The sequence below is a fragment of the Natrix helvetica genome (assembly GCF_964273705.1).
Source record: "Natrix helvetica genome assembly, chromosome: Z".
Taxonomy (NCBI): domain Eukaryota; kingdom Metazoa; phylum Chordata; class Lepidosauria; order Squamata; family Natricidae; genus Natrix; species Natrix helvetica.
The window spans coordinates 54,698,655-54,720,674 of NC_138554.1; the positions used below are offsets into that span (position 1 = coordinate 54,698,655).

At 45.1% G+C, this 22,020-nt stretch overlaps 1 protein-coding gene across 2 annotated transcripts in view; it reads right to left on the reverse strand.

Moving 5' to 3' along the window:
* The window catches only part of SH2D4A (SH2 domain containing 4A), a 45,448-nt gene that overhangs the window by 18,929 nt on the left and 4,499 nt on the right, over positions 1 to 22,020 (reverse strand). For both annotated transcript variants that reach the window (XR_014176812.1, XM_081971213.1), the window contains exons 2-3: positions 5,775 to 5,934; positions 2,654 to 2,768 (exon numbers count right to left, since the gene is read on the reverse strand). Coding sequence is in view for 1 of the 2 variants with exons in the window: in XM_081971213.1 (XP_081827339.1) it covers positions 2,654 to 2,768; positions 5,775 to 5,934 (275 nt within the window). In the remaining variant the exon portion in view is untranslated. The remainder of the gene's footprint in view (positions 1 to 2,653; positions 2,769 to 5,774; positions 5,935 to 22,020) is intronic.

The window sequence follows — 22,020 nt, forward strand, 5'->3', positions numbered from 1 at the left end:
GCTTCAGAAACTCAAGAGAGTAAAATCCTTTGGTAGATCCTGCTTGATTCAAATGCCTCCCTACTTGGCAATTCATTGCATAATTTTGAGCCAATTACTATCTCTCAGGCTCATCCCTCACAGAATTTTGTGAAATGGAGAAGAGAAAGTATACACTGCCCTGAATTCTTTGCAACATAGCTAAGCTAAAAAAAGACAAGAAACAAATTAATATCTAAGTGTTCAAAAGCAAACCACTCATATTCACCCAGAATAAAAGAAGTAACATTGCATGTAATACGCTAACGTTAAATTTGCAAACCTCATTTCTGATCACTTTTGGGACTAGTTCATTAACTACTTCTAAGCTATTAGAGACCTTCATATTGACAAATTTGAAAATGCTGCTTGAATTTGACTTCAATCCTGAATGAAAGACAATTTTAAGCATAAACTTAAAAATTTAAAGAAACTGAAATAAATAAAGGTAAAATGTTTCTCCTCTCCAGTCATATCCGATTCTACAGAGTAGTGCTCATCTCTGTTTCTTAGCCAAGGGAGCAAGTGTTGTCCAAGGATACTTCTGTGCATATGTGGCCAGCATAATTATACGCCAAGGGGCAAAGAACATTGTCACATTCCCATTGAAATGGTACCTATTTATCTACTTGCATTTGCATGCTTTTAATTTGCTAGGTGGGCAAGAGCTGGGGTATGAAAAAGAGCTCCTCCCTCTCTCTACCCCTCCCTCTCTCTCTCTGTCTCTCTCTCTCAACAAAATTCAACAAGAGGAAAGAAATGAGCTTGCTTCACCACTCTTATGACCATAAGTGAAGTAAGTTCTAAGAAAAACTCTCCCCTGTGCTCAGTTACTCTTACTCTTGTTGCTCGCTTTCTCCAACCTTCCAGTTTAGCTTATAGCCTTGGGATTACCTGGAAATGATCATTCTAGTTACTAAAAAGACCCGACTGTGGTTAACTTTTTAAAAATCAGCTCTGGCTAGTTAAGACATTGCCAGCTTTTTTGACTACAGAAAGGATCATGGAAACATTTTGCTCTGTCAGATGCTGTTGAGGTACTATTTTTCTCAATATTATTATGTTCCTTAAGAGCATACTGCACAGTAAACGTAGTTTGCAGTTTGTGACAGCAAAATACCAAAAAAATGTAACACATTTAAAATAAAGAAGCTTTTTTTTAAAAAAAAAGTTTGCAGGAGATTCCTCTATTTTATACTCCCTGTTGATAAGCCATTATGCTTATAACCATTATAAGGCTGTATAAGGCTCACTAACAGAGCTTTTTTTCAAGCATTTTCTTCCAGTTCTTGATTTCCTTCTTTAATCAGCGAAGGGAATAAATGGTCCTGTTTTCCCTTATCTACCAGTCCAGGTGACCTAGGAACTAGCCTCCTTGACAAATATACCTTTGTTTTAATCATTAACAGAGAGGTACATTAGTTCCACTAAGTGATTTCACTGAAAATCGACTCTTGACAAATTCCTGCTTTTATCTAAAAGGTAACCTGTCTACTCTAAACTATAATGAATTACTATTCAATATAAGTAAAAATAAGTAATACAAATCATTGAAAGAAATATTATATCTAATTTTATGTATTAAATGGTTCTAGGATAGAGGAAGAAAATAACAGTAATGAGGGAAATGTTCCTCCCCAATTATTTTAGCCCCCCTTTTAGAACAATCTGGTGCAGCCATGAGGTCGGGGTGGAAATAAAAAAATATATAGTGTAGAACCTATTCTCAATCTTGCAGGACCACTCAAAAATATCCTTTTCATTGCAAATGTTGGAACAGATTTAATATTCGAATAATTCTGCTGAGCAATAATTTTGGGAATTAGTTTAGCCCCCCACCCCCCCAAAAAAATTAAACTCAATAAGCTGGATTGGTTGAATTTTAGGCTTTGCATGACAACCTTACTCTTCTGACCCAATTAAGTATAAAAGGTAAAGGTTCCACTCGCACATATGTGCTAGTCGTTCCCAACACTAGAGGCAGTGCTCATCTCCATTTCAAAGCTAAAGAGCCAGCACTGTACGAAGATGTCTCCATGGTCATGTGGTGGTTGGCATAACTAAATGCAAAAGGCGCACGGAACACTGTTACCTTCCCCCAAAGGCTGTCCCTATTTTGCTACTTGCATTTTTACATGCTTTTAAACTGCTAGGTTGGCAGAAGCTGGGACAAGTAACGGGAGCTCACTCTGTTATGCAGTGCTAGGGATTCAAACCACCCAACTGCTGACCTTTTTGATCAACAAGCTCAGCATCTTAGCCACTGAGCCACCGTGTCCCTTCAATTAAGTATACAGTGCAAATAAAACCATTTTATGTCATTCATTGACATATAAATTAAAATTATTATTTCCAGAATGCATAATATTACACTTGCTGCAGCAATTTTTGATACAACTGTGTCATCTATAATGGGAGGAGGCATAGGTTGAGCATTATGGCACAAATAGCTTTTTAGGTTTAACTTACTGTAGCAAACAAGCAAGTTAACCTTCATCAGTGTTGATTCACTTGAATGCTCACTGAAACTTCAAGTAACTCATAAAAACATCATTCACTGGATTCACAATGGAATTCTTTCCCTCTCAGCTAGCTTTCATTTTAATGTTTGAATAGTAAGAAACAACAACATTACCTGGATGCATTCTAGATTTCTGCTATTTCCAACAGCTGGTGTGTTTTCCACTCTCTTTGGTATAGCTCTTTGGACAATTTTTTTATTGTCTTGCAGTATTTCAAATTCAGGTGTTCTTATATAAAATAAGAAAGAGAAAGAGTTTTTCAAGGAAACAGAAGCTTTTCAAACAATTTTGTTTTTTACCTGCATATGCAGCAAATACAAGAAGCTACAATAGGAGTTAAAGTTTAAAAAGGCAGCTATATCTCTACTTTCATATCCTAAATCTGCATGTTACATAGAACTGAAGTGATTCACTGGTAGGCTGGTTGTTAAATTATCCAAGACACATAAATCACTGTTAATATTTTCCCACATTTAAATTATATGAAAGATTCATATCAATATAACTGAAATTGCTTGTTTCTTTCCTTTCTCCCTCTCTCTGATCAGTGGCACCTCTCTGTTATAGAAACTATTGATAGTCTTGCTACAAAAATTACAGAATTGGATATTGGAGAAAAAAAATTGAATGTCCTCTTCCCCCAGCATCTGCATTTGGACTAAAATGTCAATCACTAGCAGCTGCATAATTGCCGTTATAAAGACTAACGGAAGAATTCTAACACAGAACTTCTGCCTGCCTCAAGGACTTGTCAACAACCCTGCCCACTAAATAATGAACTCCTGTTTTATTTAATCACATATAGGTTTCTTCTTCCTGTCCTGAATGTTTCACAGTTGAAATTAAGGATGAATGGTGCCCTCTTGTCTTCCTTCTTTCATTCCACATTTTTAAGATTCTTGTCAGTCTGCTGTGTAGTGACTTCATTTAACTTATAAAATTCTATCCTACAAGCTATTTTCTCTGTTCTTTATCTGATCTTGGAGCACTTAAGAGGAAAGAAATACTCATGTGCAAATGATATTTGTTGACTTTAGTTCAGCATTTGATACGATAATTCCTCAGCATTTAGTAGGTAAACTGGGTCTTTTAGGCTTCAATACTCGTTTGTGCAACTGGGTTCTTGATTTTGCTCACTGATAGGCCCCAGTATGTGCGAGTTGGGATTAATATTTTTAACACCATGTTCTTGAGCACAGGTTCTCTTCAGAAATGTGTTTTAAGTCTGCTATTATTCACCCTGTTGACCCACAACTGTTGTGCAAGATTTGCTACCAACCATATTGTGAAGTATGCAGATGATACAACAGTGGTGGGCCTTATTCAGGATGATAATGAGGGTTATTACTGGGAGGAGGTAGAGAATTTGATAGTATAATAAAAACAGTCTGGTTTTAAATGTAAGATAAAACAAAATAGATCATTTTTGATTTCAGAAAAGGCAGGCAAAGCCATACACCTCTGTATATTAACAATTCAAATGTGGAGGTGGTTAGTAGTATCAAGTTTCTAAGTGTGCAGCTGTCAAGCAGGTTGACTTTGTTGCTCAACAGTGAGACATTGGTAAAGCAGACACAGTAGAGTCTGCATTTTCTGCATCATATGAGAAGAGCACATCTTCCTTTCACTATCCTTACCACTTTCCATAGAGGGACAATTGAAAGCATCCTGTCATATCATATTATATATTGTGTGTGTATTAAACATCTGTCTGAACACTTACTCTCCTATTCTTTTCAGTATTGATGTGTAATTGGAAACTATTATGGGATAGTAACCCCATAATTGGACAGATCACCAGATAAAGGAATTAAAGAAACACAAGGGAAATTGCCCCAAACTTTCTTCAAGCTGATTGATACTTTAGGTTTAATTGATGTTTGGAAATGTAAAAATGGACTAACAAAAGACTTTGCCTTTTTTTCAGAAACACAAATCCTTTTCTAGAATTGATATTTGGTTTTATAAAGCAACTAAAGCCATTATTGTTCCAAAAGCTTTTTCTGACCATAATCCAGTGTATTTATATCATAAATGTATAGGCTGTGATACAAGGACATTTTATACAACACAATGCAACATTTAAGAGCAAAATGGAAGAGAAAAAAATCCAAAGGGTGTTATAAGAAATTAAACTGAAACAGAGGGAACTCCATAACTAACCAGAAGGTTTTACCATATTTAAACAAATAAAAATATTGCAACAAATTTCTTTATTGACTGTTTCAAATATTGAAAAGAAACTTAAATATATGAGACAACACTTTTTTCAACATGCAAATAAACCAGGGAGATGGTTGGCATACAAACTAAGAAAATAGACAAAAAAGACAATGATAACCAAGCTTCAAGAATGGAATGAGACTTATATGGATAACAAAAACTTTCAAAGACTTTTTGGGAATTATTATACTAATTTATACAAAGAACAAGAAACCTCTTTAGATACTATGAGAGAGTATATAACAACTAAAAATCTTCCTAAATTATTGGAAAACTACAAGCAAATTTTGAACAGTCCAATAACAACTTTTGAAGTAATTAAACTTTTGAGCCCATTAAAAGAGCTAAAACAGGCAAGTTCTCAGACCAGATGGCCTCCTGAGCAGATTCTATGAAATTTTTGAAGATAAGTTACTTCTGCCTACATTTCTCTAGTACCCAAAGGTGGATTGAATTCGACTTCTGTAAAGAACTATATGGCAACCTTTCTCCTTAATAATGACTGTAGTCATTATTTTTATATCTATTTTAGCTGAAAGACTTTAAAAAGTTTTGCAGGATTATATAAATGAAGTATAGTTTCTTACCTAAAATTAAAAGATAATATAAGAGTAATTTTGAATATAAATGAATACTTACAATAATGTAGGGACAAACAGGTTGGATTAATTTTTCTAGATGCAGAGAAAGCTTTTGACAATTTGAACTGGACCTTTATATTTAAAATAGTGGAAAAGATGGAATTTGGATTGGGCTTTATAAGGTCTAAAATCCATCTATACATTCCAGAAAGCTTGAATCATGGTGAATGGAGATTTTACAAAACCAATTGAAATCCAGAAGGGAACAAGACAGGGGTATGCTTTATCCTCTTTATTATTTATTTTAGGGTTTGAAGTGTTAAATAGAATTATTAGACAGGATACCAGAGCAAAAGGACTACAAATTAAATTCCTTTTAATGACAGATTTGATGTATTTGTTTTCAGTTCTGGAAGACTGTACTACTAACCTTATTGCCTCTACTTGCTGAAGTGACTGTTGCTTCACTCTTTCAGCAAGAATCTCACTACACAGAAGGTCATATGGTTTATCCAGCATGTGTTCTCCCATTATCCATACCCAGATATCACCATCCGCACCAAGCTTCCACTGCACAGATTTTCTATGGTCTGCAAGATAACAATATAACTGTTTTAACATCAATGAAATTATGAGTAATCTACTGTATATTCAGTTTACCAGGTTCCTCTACCATCCATATCTACTTCCATCTGAATATTTATTTTATTTTTTTTATTTATTTTTATTTCATCATATATGAATTAGATAACAGATATAAATAGAGTCGTGATTATGAATACATGAAATTAATATGAATACAAGAAAATATTAGGACAGGGATGGTAGGCACGCTGGTGTGCTTATACATACCTCTTAAAGACCTCTTAGGAATGGGTGAGGTTGATATAATTTTATTATGTACATACATACACATATATACATGTGTGTGTGTGTTTACTGTATACACTGTAAACACACAGAGAGGGAGGGAGGGAGAGAGAGAGAGGGAGAAAGAGAGAGAGGGCATTGGTAACTTACCTGATACGCCTCTTCTAATAAGGTGGAGATAGCATCCATGCATGGGTTGACACTGTCCGTGCTCTGATTGGACTGAGTCTGCTTACTAATTAATTAACCCCTATATAACTCGCCTCCATAAGTGGTACCACCCAGTTTCCAGTGAAGAAAAAAAAAAACAGACTCCGCGTGTTATCCAAACAAGATCAAATTTAGTGATTCATAGAAAAGGTAGACAAAAGAGCATCATCAACCTGGCGAGATAAACTTCTCAGAACAGAAAAACAGCCCTGTAGAAACAAGGAACAGTCAAATCCTGGGCTGGGGCTGGATGCTATCTCCACCTTATTAGAAGAGGCGTATCAGGTAAGTTACCAATGCCCTTTCTCAATAAGGGTGGAGATAGCATCCATGCATAGGACATACCCAAGTTGTACCGTCCTCAAGGGTGGGCAATTGACTGTTCCAAAACTGACCTGCACACCCGGGCAGCCTGCAGAACTCGTCTGCCAAAGGAAGCGTCTACAGATGCGAACTTATCAAGCTTATAATTGTGGATAAAAGGGGACGGAGAAGTCCATGTAGCAGCTTTGCAAATTTCCTCCAGGGAAGCCTGTGTCGCCCACGCCGTCGTAGTGGCAGCTCTCCTTGTAGAATGGGCCGTTACCCCCGCTGGCACCCTCTCCTGGCGTGAGTCATACGCTGCTGCTATGCAATGTCTGACCCATCTACCGATAGTAGCCACCGAGACCTTTTGTCCAAGGGAAGAAGACTGGAATGAAATAAAAGGGCTTCAGATTGTCTGGTTTCTGCCGTTCGCTCAATGTAAATTTGCAGCGCCCGACACACATCTAACTTGTGCCATCGGTGTTCCAATTTGTGTCTGGGAGAGGGACAAAAATGTGGTAATTCTACCTCCTGTGAGCAGTGGAACCAGGACACCTCCTAAAGGGGCTCAAAGGGTGGATCTATCAGAGCCTCCAGCACCTTTGCCAGATCCCAGGTCGGATATCTATGCACTGTGGGTGATCTTAGATTAACTGCACCTTTAAGGAATCACCGCACATTGGGATGATGTGACAGTGATTGTCCCCCACCCCAGGTGAGTACGGTGCTCAATGCAGCCACCTGTCTCCTAAGAGTGCTAGATGCTAACTCCTTCTCCAGACCATCCTGGAGAAATTCCGGACCTGAGGGATGGTGGAATTAACTGGTGAAATGTGTTTGGCCGCACACCAACGAGAAATTTTTTTCCAGGTGGCATTGTAGATGCAGACCGTTGACGGTCTCCTGGAGGCTTGTATGGCGGAGATGACCCTGTCTGAGAGACTGCTTTCCCTCAGAGCGAGCCACTCAACCGCCAAATGGTCAACTGCAGCCACTGGGGGTCCAGGTGTTCCAGTGACCCCTGGGTCAGGACAACCCTGTCTGGTGGAATCCTCCAAGGTCTCTTCATGGATAGCGACTGCAGGTCGGCAAACCAAGGGTGCCTCGGCCAGTGTGGTTCCAGAAGGATTACCTCCGCCCTGATACAGATTACCCTGCGGATGACTCTGGGGAGGAGAGGGACCGGGGGAAAGGCATAGAGGAGACCCAGGTGCTGCGAAGGGCATCCACTCCTTCTGCTCCAGGTGTGTTGAACCGTGTGAAAAACCTCGGGAACTGGTCATTGGCCAGGGTGGCAAACAGTTCTACAATCAGGAGTCTGTAATGCTGTGTGATCTCCTGAAAAAGACAACGATGCAGTCGCCATTCAGCTTGGTCAACTGTAGCTCTGCTAAGCCAATCCGCAGTGACATTAGAAGAGCCAGAAATATGTTTCACCGAAATGGACAAGAGATTATCCTCTGCCCAGGAGAGCAGGACATCAGCCTCTGACATAAGACCACCAGACCTCGTTCCCCCCTGCCTGTTAATGTGGGCCTTAGCTGCAATATTATCAGTCAGAATAAAGACATGCTGCCCCAAGATGGAGTCCCGAAATTACAACAGGGCCAACCTGATGCCTCTCAGTTCCAACCAGTTAATGCTCTTCTCTCCCTCCTCCTGGGTCCATTGCCCTTGTGCCATTTGTGTTCCCATATGGGCACCCCAACCGTACAGACTAGCATCTGTGGTAACTGTCACTCTTTCGAGAATCCTAAAATGACACCCCCTCTCAATGGCCAGTGACTTCCACCAGTACAGAGATTGGTGAACTTCCTGTGGTAAAGGCACTTTAGCCAAGGAAACACTGCGGTTAGACTTCTGTAAGGGAGGAGGAACCATTGTAATTCCCTTGTATGTAATCTAGCCCAGGGTACAATAGATATAGTAGAGACCATTTTCACCAATAGCTTGGAAAGTGTAGCCAGGGGCACCCAGTGACTACGTAACACCTCTGTGACCATCTGCTTGAGGCTATTAAGGTGATCCTCTGAAAGGAAGACCTGACCAGCCTCAGTATCTATCCAAGTCCTTAAATGTAGAATACGAGTTGTGGGTGTAAAATGGCTCTTAGCTTCATTGATGGAAAACCCATGAGCCCTTAACACATTCAACGTGAGATGGAGATCATCCACAGCCCTATCCCTGGAGGTTGACTGTACCAATATGTCATCTAAATAAAGTTGTACCCTCATAGGAATGGTGCGCAGATGGGCTGCTAAAACCGCCAACAACTCAGGTCACAGAAGAAAGGCCAAAAGGTAACGCTCTGTATTGATAGTGATGTGGCTGGTAACAAAAACGTAAGAATTGACGATGCTCCCTCAGGATGGGCACATGCAAGTACGCCTCCTTGAGGTCGATCGAAGTAAGAAAATAGCTTTTGCGAATACCTCCCAAAATGGTGATTAAAGAATGCATTTTAAAACATCTATACTTAACATACTTATTCAACCATTTCTAATCTAGAATGGCCCTCCACCCCCCCCTCAAGACTTTGGTATTACAAATAGAACGGAATAGAACCCACGGCCTGCTTAGTTTGCAGGGACTTCCTGTATGGCTCTAATGTCCAGCAGGTGCTGGATGGCTGACTGTATGAGATGTCATCTCTTGGGGTTGCTAGAAACAGAGCAACAAAGGAAAAACTTTGGGAGAGGGGAAACAAACTCCAGGGTCAGACTGAACCTGACCGTGACCCTAACCCAGGCATCAGTGGTTGTGGCTTCCCATTGGTCAGTGAAAAAATGTAACCTGCCTCCAATGGGGAACTGTTCCTGAGAGGGATTAACGTCTGTGGCAGTATCAGTTACCGCCTCCCTGAAAGGGACTCTTAGATTGGTTACCCATCTGCTGCCGATACTGTTGTTGCCTAGGCCGCTGAAAGAATCCTCCCTGTGGGCCATAACCCAAGGGAGAGTACTCCGGTTGCTGGGTGCCCCCCCCTATTCCTGGGCATGAAAGGGCTGCCTTCTAGGGTAGGGTGTTGAACGTGAGAACCCATTCTTGGGGTTGGAGGGAAGAATTTTGCATTTATCCTTACCCTCAATCAACGGGAGTGAGAGAATCCCCCAATAGACCCTCCCTGCATATGGCTCAGATGCCAGGCACCATTTATGTTTGCCATTTGTTTGCCACAGCCACAGAAGTCTGTGTGAGGCTACCAATGACGCCATTGCCCTGGAGGCGAATTGAGTAGAGCTCAAAGTGGCATCTGAGGTAAATTGCAGAGCAGCTACAATTTTATTCAAGTCCTGATGGGCTCTTGCATCCTCGGCTGGGATTCGCTCTTGCAGCTGTTGTAGCCAGCAAAGGCTCGAGAGGGAGAAAAAAGATGCTGCCATCAAGGCCCGTACCGTCCAGGTGGCTACCTGGTGGCCCTGTTGGAGGACCTGATCCGCTCGCCTGGCCTCCAGCTTGAGGATATCTTCTTGCACCCCTGGCATGGTAGTGTTAGTGTACAGAGCGGCTATCGGGGCATCGATTGTGGGCCACAGCAGTGACTTGTTGATAGTCTCGGCGACATTATAAAAACACCTGTCATTGGCTGTGGGAGCCGGTCCAGATGTGGGGGTGGACCATTGTCAAAGAATCGTGTCCACAAAAAGTTGTGGAGCCAGGATGACATCAGCTTCCATCTTGTGCTCAATAAACCAAACACTGGTTGACTGAACCTGTGGAGGGGGCTCCTTTGCCACTTGATTCCCTACCAAAGAAGAGACCTTGGCTTTACACAATAGTGGGGTAAACAAGTTGGACGGAAAGAGGCTGGTGTAGGTGGGTTTGTCAAGAACAGGCCCCTCCTCCTCTGAGAGGTTGGCCTCCCTGATCTCCCCTTCCTCTGAGGCTGGGGAGGGGCAATGGTCAGGATCAGGTGGTGGGGGCTGAGTTGTAGGAACAGCCCCCCCCTGTGAGGGGTGTTGCCCAAGGAAGTACCACCTGTGGGCCTGCAGCCTTTTCCTTCAACCCTGCCACGATGCCCTGTTTTATAGCCTCCGCATAATGTCTTGGAACCCCGATGGCATGGTTGGTGCAGTTGGGGGGGTATACAAGGTTGCTAAGGGGGTCACGGTCCCTTCTGGATGTAGGCCAGCCGCTGTAGGGGTGAAGGTGGCTTCTGCACTGCTGCCCTGCCAACAAGTGTCAGAATTGCCCCAAAGCCCTGATGTATTGATGGGCAACATAGGACTGAATGGGCCCTGACACATCCCCAGTTGGAGTGGGAGCAAGGCTAGTTGGCTAGGAGCCCTTGCTTCCTTGTCTGGGTGGTGGGCAGGGATCCTTGGGGCCTCTAATGGCTGAGGCCTTATGGGACTTTTTGGTCTTCGACCCCTTGCTGCCAGAGGAAGAGCCCTTGTTGGAACCTGTGGTTCCCTGGGAGGTAGCAGGCCTGGAGGGGGAAAGGGCGGTCTGGGCCACTGCAAGGAGACCTTGGTCAGGCTCCATTGCACTCCTATTGGCCTCTGGGCTTCCCAGATCCACCACGCTGCTGTCGGCCATGTGGAGAAACAGGGAGAATCAGCACAAAATGGCTGCCATGGTGTGGCTCCGCCCGCCTTCCAAAATGGCATTTGCACCTTTTTAAGCCTCCCGCTGGGCCTGTCAGCGCTGCATGGGCCACACTGCTGCTCTCTGCACTTCGGCACTTCGGCACTTGTCTGCCTGCTGTCTGGGGAGCTTCTTGTGGCTCCGCAGTCTCCTGCCTCACCCCGCGCTTCTGCACCTCCTCCAAAGTCTCACTGTGTTCCGGGAAGTGGAGGCGCATGTAATCTGCGCTGCCCTGTTGCCGCACAGCAAAAGGGCTCCTTCCCCCAACTCTGGAGGCTGTTAAGGCCCAGGAGACAATTGCCTCAGTAGCAACAGCAGTTCGTTTGTCTGCAAGGCGTTTGAATCACCATGGGGAAGGATTAACTCCCTGTCAGAACGAGGGAGAGTTGCGCGCACGCAAGCCTGTAGCCAGCAGTTTTGTCAGCAGCCAGGCTTTAGAGTCCTGGATCTGGCAGTGCTCACAGTCAATGCAAACAGAAATTTCCAAAATTATTCAGATTAATCATAGCAACATATATCAGAGATGGAATGGATAACACGACTGTCCCAGAGTGGACTGAGTTGGAAACTGGGTGGTACCACTGATGGAGGCGGGTTATATAAGGGTTAATTAATTAGTAATCAGACTCAATCCAATCAGAGCACGGACAGTGTCAACCCATGTATGGATGCTATCTCCACCCTTATTGAGAAAGAGAGACATACACACAGAGAGAGCCTCTCTCTTTAAATAAGAAATATTCTATTCTAATTATCATTTTTATAGTCCATGTCAATAATTAATCTCTTAGTATCCCACAGTTTCCCTTCAAATTTGTCCCTTAAGCAACAATTTGATTTGGAAATGCCTGGCCTTGTTTTATGAGGATCAAAGTGAATTGTTTGGAGAAAACAAGATCAAACTGTGCAAAAAAAAAAAGGAAAAAAAAAGAACATACGCCCATTGGGTCAGTTACTGATTCATATGAACAATAGACTACTTTGTTGAGATGAAATATAGCACAAGTTATTTTCACTTCTTGTCTTTACCATGCAAAATAGTTGACAAATTCATTGCTTTCATCTCCCTCCCCCCCCCCACCATTTACCATAAAGGAACATGCTTCATATTTCATGATAAGATAATTACATCTGGATGCAGGAAAAAGTGAGAAGAGGAAAAATGGGTCTGAAGGCTAAGTAACCGAGTGAGGAGGTCAACCAGGTGAGCTTGATATGGCCTATAGCCTGCCTACAATTTTTTAAAAAGAGGCTACAGTAGGATTGCTTTCTGTTATCTATACTGGAATATCTGCTTCCCTTAAATGGATGGATGACAACAGGCTCAGGCTCAACCCCTCCAAGACAGAGTGGCTGTGGCTTCCGGCTTCCCGGTTCAACCAGCATATGCCATCGCTGGCCATCGGGGACGATCAATTAGCCCCGGTGGAAGGGGCGCGCAATTTGGGCGTCCTCCTTGATGCCCGGCTGTCTATGGAAGATCACGTGGCAGCCGTGGCGAGGGGGGCGTTCCACCAGGTTCGCCTGGTGCGCCAGTTGCGGCCCCTTTTGGACCGGGAGGCCTTGCGCACAGTCACTCACGCGCTGGTGACGTCTCACCTGGACTACTGTAACGCTCTCTACATGGGGCTCCCCCTGAGGTGCACCCGGAGACTGCAGTTGGTCCAGAATGCAGCCGCGCGGGTAATTATGGGGAGATCGAGGTTCTCCCATATAACACCCATCCTGCGCGAGCTGCACTGGCTTCCTGTGGCCTACCGGGTGCGCTTCAAGGTGCTGGTTACCACCTTCAAAGCGCTCCATGGCACAGGGCCTAGTTACCTGCGGGATCGCGTCCTGCCCCATACATCCCTGCGACCCGTCCGCTCACACAGAGAGGGAGTACTCCGGGTGCCGTCCTCCAGAGAGTGCCAGAGGGCGACACCCAGGAGTAGGGCCTTCTCTGTAGTGGGCCCCACCCTTTGGAATGACCTCCCCCCAGACATCAGGACAACAACCGACCTTCGCTCCTTCCGTATGATGCTGAAAACCTACCTGTTTCGACTAGCTGACCTGGCATAATACTACAATCTCTCCAGCCCAGGGCATTTTTAATTGGTAATTTTAGTTTTTAAGGGTTAATTTCACTGGGGTTTTAACTTTTTTAGGTATTGTAACTTATTTATTTATTCTTACCTCCTCTGTACGCTATATAATACTTTTGTACGTCGCCCCGAGTCCCTGTGGGGAGAGGGGGCGACTAATAAGTTCAAGTAATAAATAATAAATAATAAATAAATAATGTTTGTGCCTGCCATGGACCTTTCTTTAAAAAATGTCCGTCATGGCAGTGTCAAGAAACTTAATCAGGTGCAGCTTGGTAGCAGATTAAGTAGGGAACCAATTTGTTTAGAGTTGCTTCAGGCCAGAAATTTGTAATTCTATTATTATAATAACAAAATTACTATAACAGATAAGTTCTAACATTTAATGAGGGGTTATCTGTTTGTAAAATCAAGGGCAATTTATAATAATAATAATAATAATAATAATAATAATAATAATAATAATAATAATAATAATAATAATAATAATAATAATAATAATAATAATAATAATAATAATAATAAAAAATTTGAATTTATTAGCCGCTCCCTTTCCAGATAGGACTCGGGGCGGCGTACAATAGAACATATAAAACATAAAACATATATACAAACACATAAACATACATATATACAAGGACATACATGCACGGAGGAGGTAACAAGTTACATCACATTAGACAGTTAAAAATCACCGTTAAAATACCCCAATTATAATAACACAATTTAAAATTTAAAATTTAAAAAATTTAAAAGGACTGTCAGGAGGAATAAGAAAAAATTTACGGTTGAGCCAGGCCAGATAATTGAAAGAGGTGGGTCTTCAGCTGTACACGGAAGGAGCGGAGATCGGAAATAATCCTGATGTCACGGAGGAGGTCATTCCACAGGGCTGGGCCCATCACAGAGAAGGCTCTGCTCCTGGGTGTCGCCCCCCGACACTGTTTAGTGGACGGCACCCGGAGAAGTCCCTCTCTGTGTGAGCGGATTGGTCGTAGGGATGCATGGGGCAGGATGCGATCCTGCATGTAACTAGGTCCTGTGCCATGAAGCGCTTTAAAGATCATAATCAAAACCTTGAAACGCACTCGGTAGACTACAGGAAGCCAGTGCAGCTCGCGCAGGAGAGGTGTTACAGGGGAGTATCTAGTCCTCCCCATAATCACCCGCGCGGCCGCATTCTGGACCAACTGCAGTCTCCGAGTGCATCTCAAGGGAAGCCCCATGTAGAGAGCATTGCAGTAGTCCAGGCGAGACGTCACTAGCGCATGGGTGACTGTGCGTAGGGCATCCCGGTCCAATAAGGGGCGCAATTGGCGCATCAGGCGGACCTGATGGAACGCCCCCCTTGCCACGGCTGTTACATGGTCATCCATGGACAGCCGGGCATCTAGGAGGACGCCCAAATTGCGCACCTGTTCCATGGGGGCTAGTTGCACGCCCCCGATGGCCAGAGATGGAAGCACCTGGTTGAACCGGGAGGCCGGAAGCCACAGCCACTCCGTCTTGGAAGGGTTGAGTTTTAGTCGGTTGCCATCCATCCAGACCCGTACGGCCTCCAAACACCGGGACATCATTTCAACGGCCTCATTGGGGTGGTTCGGGGTGGAAATGTATAGCTGAGTATCATCAGCATACAGATGATATCCCACCCCAAAACCACGGATGATCTCGCCCAGCGGTTTCATGTATGTGTTGAACAGGAGAGGCGAGAGCACCGATCCCTGTGGCACTCCACATGTGAGTGGCCTCCGGGTCGATCTCTGCTCCCCTGCCAACACACGTTGCATCCGGTCAGAGAGGTAGGAGCCAAACCACTGTAAAACGGTGCCCCTGACTCCCAACCCCTCTAGCCAGTGCAACAGGATACCATGGTCGATGGTATCGAACGCCGCCGAGAGATCTAATAGGACCAGGATAGAGGAACAACCCCTATCTCTGGCCCTCCAGAGATCATCAACCAATGCGACCAAGGCCGTCTCCGTGCTGTGCCCGGGTCGGAAGCCGGACTGGCGCGGGTCTAGATAATCATTTTCCTCCAGGTGACGTGGGAACTGCTGTACCACCACACTCTCTACAACCTTCGCTAAGAAAGGAAGGTTGGAGACTGGACGATAATTGACTAGGTCCGTTGGGTCCAGGGAAGGCTTCTTGAGCAGGGGCCTCACCACCGCCTCTTTCAAGGCAGCCGGTAGAGACCCCTCACCCAACGAGGCGTTCACTAGGCCCAGGAGCCAGTCGCGCGTAACCTCCCAGGATGCCAGTACAAGCCAGGAGGGACACGGGTCCAATAAACATGTGGTGGGTCGCAGACGTCCACGCAACCTGTCCAAATCCTCGATGGCAACCGAGTCAAACTCCTCCCAAAGCGGTCCCTCAAGACTCGCCACGGGCGTCTCTACTGAACCACTGAAAGGGGCCCATCCCATCCGGATTTGAGTGACTTTGTCCTGTAGATATTTCCCAAACTCCTCTGCTCTGCCCTGTAAAGGGGCTTCCCGCGGTCTCTCAAACAAGAGGGAGCGAGTCACCCGAAACAGGGCGGCAGGGCGGTTATCTGCGGACGCAATAAGAGCGGCGCAATGTTGATGTTTGGCCGCTCTTAGTGCCACGAGGTACGTCCTCAAATAGGCTCGTGCCTGTGCTCGGTCAAATTCGGAACGGGAGGATCTCCAACGACTCTCTAGGCGTCTCTTGTGGCGTTTCATCACCCTTAGCTCCTCGGTAAACCAAGGGGCCAGGGTGGTTCGTCGCCGCAGGAGAGGCCGCAAAGGCGCCACCCGGTCTAGGGCCCCGGTAGTCGCACTATTCCATGCGTCTACCAGGTCCTCCACTCGGGGGCGGGTCAGGTCCACAGGAGGTGGCCCAAGCTCCGTCTGGAACCTATCTGGTTCCATCAGGCGCTTGGGGCGGAACCATCTAATACCTTCCGGTTCCGCCTCCTCGCGGCGGGGGGTAGCACCAGGGAAGTCCAGCCGGAGAAGTGAGTGATCCGACCATGACAGGGGAATAATGGCTGGATCCCCTATTCCCAGATCACTCATCCACTGGCCAGAGACAAAGACAAGGTCCAGCGTGTGGCCTCCCTCGTGAGTAGGGCCCTGAATTAACTGGGTCAGGTCCATGGCTGTCATGGAAGCCATGAACTCCCGAACCCCCTCAGACGCTTCTCCCATCGACGGCAGATTAAAATCCCCCATCACTAAAAGTTTGGGGGTCTCAACCGCCACCGATGAGATCAGCTCGAGGAGTTCAGGCAGGGCTGCTGACGTATAGCAAGGAGCCAGGTATACTATCAGCAGGCCCAACTGCCTCCCTGGGCCCCATCTCACGACAAGGGACTCACACCCGGATGTCTGTGGCACGGTGAACTCTCTCGGCTCTAAGTCTTCCCGGATAATCACTGCTACCCCGCCGCCCCTTCCCCTTTCTATATTAATAGAAAATTTATTCTTTTTCAAAAAAACTGTGTTACAATGGTATTTCAGTACTTGACTGCTTCACAACTCATCAAATTTGGTACTCAATGCATTTTGGCATGAAAATGTTGTTCTGGTCTTTGTCATTTATTTGGTACTTGATGTGCCAAAGAGGGAGATGGCCAGAGAGAATGGACAGGAAATCAGTTATCCCATAAAGATCACTGCAAAAGGAAGTGGGATACAGCTGCTGAAGACAAACAGGAAATTGATCATGCTGGAAAAGTTGCTGACATAGGAAAATGGATAGACATGACGTCTTTCCCGGATGAAACAAAGGGTCATGTAGTAAGTCACATGGTTCATTTGGTACTCATCATTTTTAGTACTCCTCGTGCCTTTCAAAGCCAATTACCGTATTTTTCAGAGTATAAGACGCACCAAGGTTTTGAAGAGGCAATTTTTTTAAAAAAAGTAGGTAGGTAGATAGAGGGATAGAGAGGGAGAGAAAGAAAGAGAAATACAGTAGGTAGGTAGGTAGAGAGAGTAGGTAGGTAGGTAGATAAAGATATATATAGAGAGAAATAGAGAGAGATAAATACAGTAAGTAGGTAGGAAGAGAGTGTGTGTAGGTAGGTAGGTAGGTAGAGGGATAGAGAGAGAAATAGAGAGTGCGAGAGAGAAATACAGTAGATAGGCAAGAAGAGAGAGAGAGTAGGTAGGTAGGTAAGTAGGTAGGTAGGTAGGTAGGTAGAGGGATAGAGAGAGAGAAATACAGTAGAGAGAGTGTGTGTGTGTGTAGGTAGGTAGGTAGATAGGTAGGTAGAGGGATAGAGAGAGAAATAGAAAGACAGAGAGAGAAATACAGTAGATAGGTAGGTTGGTAGATAGAGGGATAGAGAGAGAGAGAAATACAGTAGGTAGATGGAGAGAGAGAGTAGGTAGGTAGGTAGATAGAGGGACACACACAGAGAGAGAAATACAGTAGGTAGGTAGGGAGAAAGAGAGAGAGTAGGTAGGTAGGTAGGTAGGTAGGTAGGTAGAGGGATATATACATAGAGAGAAGTGCAGTAGGTAGGTAGGGAGAGGGATAGATAGGGAGAAAGAGAGAGAGAGAAATACAGTAGGTAGGTAGGGAGAGAGAGAGAGAGTAGGTAGGTAGGAAGAGGGATAGAGAGAGAGAGAAATACAGTAGGAAGGTAGGGAGAGAGAGAGAGTAGGTAGGGAGGGAGGGAGGGAGGGTGGGAGGGACGGACGTAGAGGGATAGAGAGAAATACAGTAGGTAGGTAGGGAAAGAGAGAGTAGGTAGGTAGGTAGATGTTTCCAAGTGTATTTATCCATGTGTTGGAGAAGGAAATTGCTGACAAACCTTAAGACTTTGTTTCTGCTGGATCAGCACTTGATCAATGTAATTCTCATCAGTTAAAGAGCTTTCCAAAAGGGGGGGAAAAGTTTTTGCACTCTGCAAACCTCCGAAAAACAGCCCGTTTTTTCAAATAAAAGGTATGAATAGCCTTGGGGGTCTTGCAGAGTGCTCCTGGGGGAGGGCAAACAACGGCCCTTTTTTTGCTCATTTCTGCCCTCCCCAGCCCCCAGGAACTCCCTGAAAGCCTTCATAAGGCTATGTGTGACCATTTTGGTGAAGGGGGTGGGGCTTCAGAGGCAAAAACTGCTGTATTCGATGTATAAGGCGCGGTCAGATTTTCAGCCTCTTTTTTTGAGGAAAAGAGGTCCGTCTTATACTCCAAAAAATATGGTAACCATGACTTTGGAGGTACCACTGTATTATAATACATTTTATTATTTGAGTATAATGATATTTATACAATATTGATTTGAGATTAATACTTTAATAATTTAGCCATTTATATGGCTTAAGCCTTTAGAGATACAAGTTTATATTAGTATTGTTAGATTGGATGAATGGATGAGGCAGACTCAGGCTTCAGCAACAAACAGCTCTTTATTAAATGACAACTATGTACAATCCAGCAAAGACTCTGTCTGGCAGCAGACCTTTTATAGGGAGCTGTCAGACCATGCAAACCCATCAGATTTGAATACTGTTCCCGCTGGATCAGAGGACCTTGGTGGAAACTACCATACTGTTTGTCAGTATGTAACACCACTCCCCTCTTACTTGGCCTCGTCCAGCTTGTAACGTACTCATGCAGGTAGGCGGGCTTTCTGGTGACTCGCCCAGACCTGCGCAGTTCAGTTGATGCTAGACCTTCGATCAGGTCGGATGGACCTGTTGTCTCTCTGGCTTCGCCTGGTGGAAGCTCCTGGAACTTTCCACAGGGCGTAACTGGTGTTTCTGGAGCTGGTTCGCTAGGAACTCACTGCGGCCCTGCAACTTCACCAGATAAGTACACCGGTACCTTCGGGCTTGAGAAGTCTGTGGAAGGAGTAAATTCGTGCTCCTTTTGGATAGGGCTTTGGCTAACTCGTGCAGGAGTTACCTCTCATTGCCAATCTTAGATTGGGAGAGGCAGCCTCGGAGTTGGTCAATATGCTGCCTCCATGTTCTACCATCCTTGAGCTCCCAATTGATATGAGCGAGGTCCGGTAATTCCTGTAACCGTGGCAAAATCCAGAGGGCTCCCCCAGTGTAGTTGTGGGCGTAAACTCAATCCCCTATGCTAAAGTGTCTAGGTTTGCCAGTCGTGGCAGAGTAGTTTGGGTGTAGCCTGTCTAAAGGCGATCTTAGCCGGCAATCCATTAGAAGCTTTGAAGGGCTTCTCCCGGTGGTAGCACTTGGCGTGATGTGCTGAATGAGGAGGAATTGATCAACTCATGTTTGCCAATCTCCTGACCCCATCCTAGATACAGCTTCTTTAGCAGATCACATCATTCTCTCCGGCTCTCCATTACTGGCTGGATGGAATGGAGTGACCAGGGCATGCCTGATTCCCTGCGAAGCTAAGTAAGTCTCAAATTGAATGGCTGTAAAGAGACTAGGACATCTGGCAGGCTGTGAATGGAGAAAAGTCTCCGTAGTGTTTTGATGACCGCTTCTGCCATGGTAGTGGCCATGAGGACTATCTCTAACCATTTCAAGTAGGCATCCACAACTACCATGAATACTTGGCCATGAACAGGGCTGGCAAAGTCAATGTGCAACCTAGACCAGGGTGACTGAGGTCGGTCCCATTCATTAGTGGGCACCTCTGGGGGAGCTGGTCTGGACTCCTGACACAGTGTGCAGGTAGCCACCCATTTCTCAATCTCTCTATCAATGTTAGGCCACCACAAGTAACTCCTGGCCAAAGATCTCATCCAGAAAATTCCTGGATGCCCTACATGCAAGGCCTCTAATACTACAACCCACAGTTTGGTTGGAACAATGACCCGGTCCCCCCACAGTAGACAATAATTGACAGCAGTCTTTTCACCGCGGCAAATTTGGCACCTTCAGCTCTGCTCCAGGTCCATTTCACCTTTTTGCTGAGGAGCTGATGCAAAGGCTCAGCAACCGTGGCTTTCTGTTTGAGAAAGACACTGTAGAAGTTAAGGAGTCTGAGGAATGCCTGGAGCTCAGACTGATTGCAAGGTGTAGGGGCATCCTGGATTGCCTTGATTTTTTTGTTTTGGGGATGAATTCCAGAGCTGTTGATCAGGTACCCTAGAAATTTGACCCTAGGAACATTAATTTGGCATTTTTCTCTTTTGAGGCAAAGGCCTTTTTCGCTAATTCTGGTCAAAACAGTCCTAAGACTTTTGAAAAGCTGTGCCTTATTTGCAGCTGATACCAAAATGTCATCGAAATAAGGGACGACTCCTGGTATCTCCTGCAAAAGCCATTCCATGACAGTCTAAGGAACAGTCTAGGGACAATACTAACACCGAATTGTAGCCGGGTGCATTTAAAGGCACCCCTATGTGTCATAATGATTTGGGCCTCCACCATGGTGCCATCTACAGGCAACTGCTGGTATACCTGTGCCATATCTAATTTAGCAAACACCTTTCCCAGGCCAAGGGAATATAGTAGGGAATACAATAGGCACAGGATAAGAGCTTTGTTGTAAAGCTTTATTTATTGTGCACATGTAGTCCATGCAGATGTGGACAGACCTGTCAGACCGGGGTCACTACAGGGGTCTCCCAGCATGCGTGATCAACTGGCTCTAGAATTCCCTGGCCAACTTATTTGTCCAATTCAAGATCAATTTTAGGGTGGAGAGTGAAAGGGACTTTCCTGGGTTTTAGCCTAATAGGGGCTATGTTGGGATCCAAATTAAAAGAGATTGGAGCCCCCACATACTTACCTAGACCAGTGCCAAAGACGTCCTCGAACTTCTTAAGGAGCACCTCGGTGCTTTCATCATGAACAGTGTTGATTCCATCACCCCAGGCCCAGGGATTCGAACCAGTTCAAGCCTAGGAGGCTCTGCAGGGCTCTGCCAACCACTGTCACAGGAAGCAGTCCATCAAAGGACTTGAATTGCACTCAGAAAGTGCCTTGGCCCAGAACTCAGATTCGGTTCCCCTGGTAGTCGCTCAGGCGTAGGTCTGGAACCCTCAGCTTGTGCCTCCTCAAGTTGGGGACAGCCTTCTTAACCATAGCCCAGGACATAATCATCAGTGATGACCCTGTGTCAACCTCCATGGAGCATGGAGATCCCTCAAGGAGGATAGGGACTTTCAGCTTTTTGGCTCGCGGAGTGCGTACTTGACCAAAGGTGGTCTGGAAGGTTGTGCTGGGTTCTGCCCCTAGCTGCTTTGGCCGTGGCTGCCATGTCCCTTGTCTTGGCGGTCTCGGGCATGCAGGTTTGCCCTTCAGTTGTTTGGGTGCTGCAGGGAATTTGCTCCTGCAGACCCTGGCAATGTGCCACTTTCATTTGCAAGCCAATCTCTGGTGGTTGCCTCCACAGCCAGCGCAAAGCGGGAAATGCGTTTTGAATTTCCACACCGATTCTTTGTGGTCAGTGCGCATGTGATAGATGTAGTCCTCACTGTCTGAAACTTCAGGCTCCATAGTCTTGTGATGAACCTCCGCAGTTTTGCGTGCCCTCTTTGGGCTGCTTTGCCTCTGTAGCGTTCCCGTTGATTTGATTGAAGACTTGGTAGCCCTGGCTTCGTCTAGGGAGGTTTGTAGAGTGAGGTTTGTCTTGATGAGCAACCTCCTCTGTAAACTAATGTCCCGAACACCACAAATGATTCTGTCCAGCAAAAGTTCATCTAAGTCCCTGAACT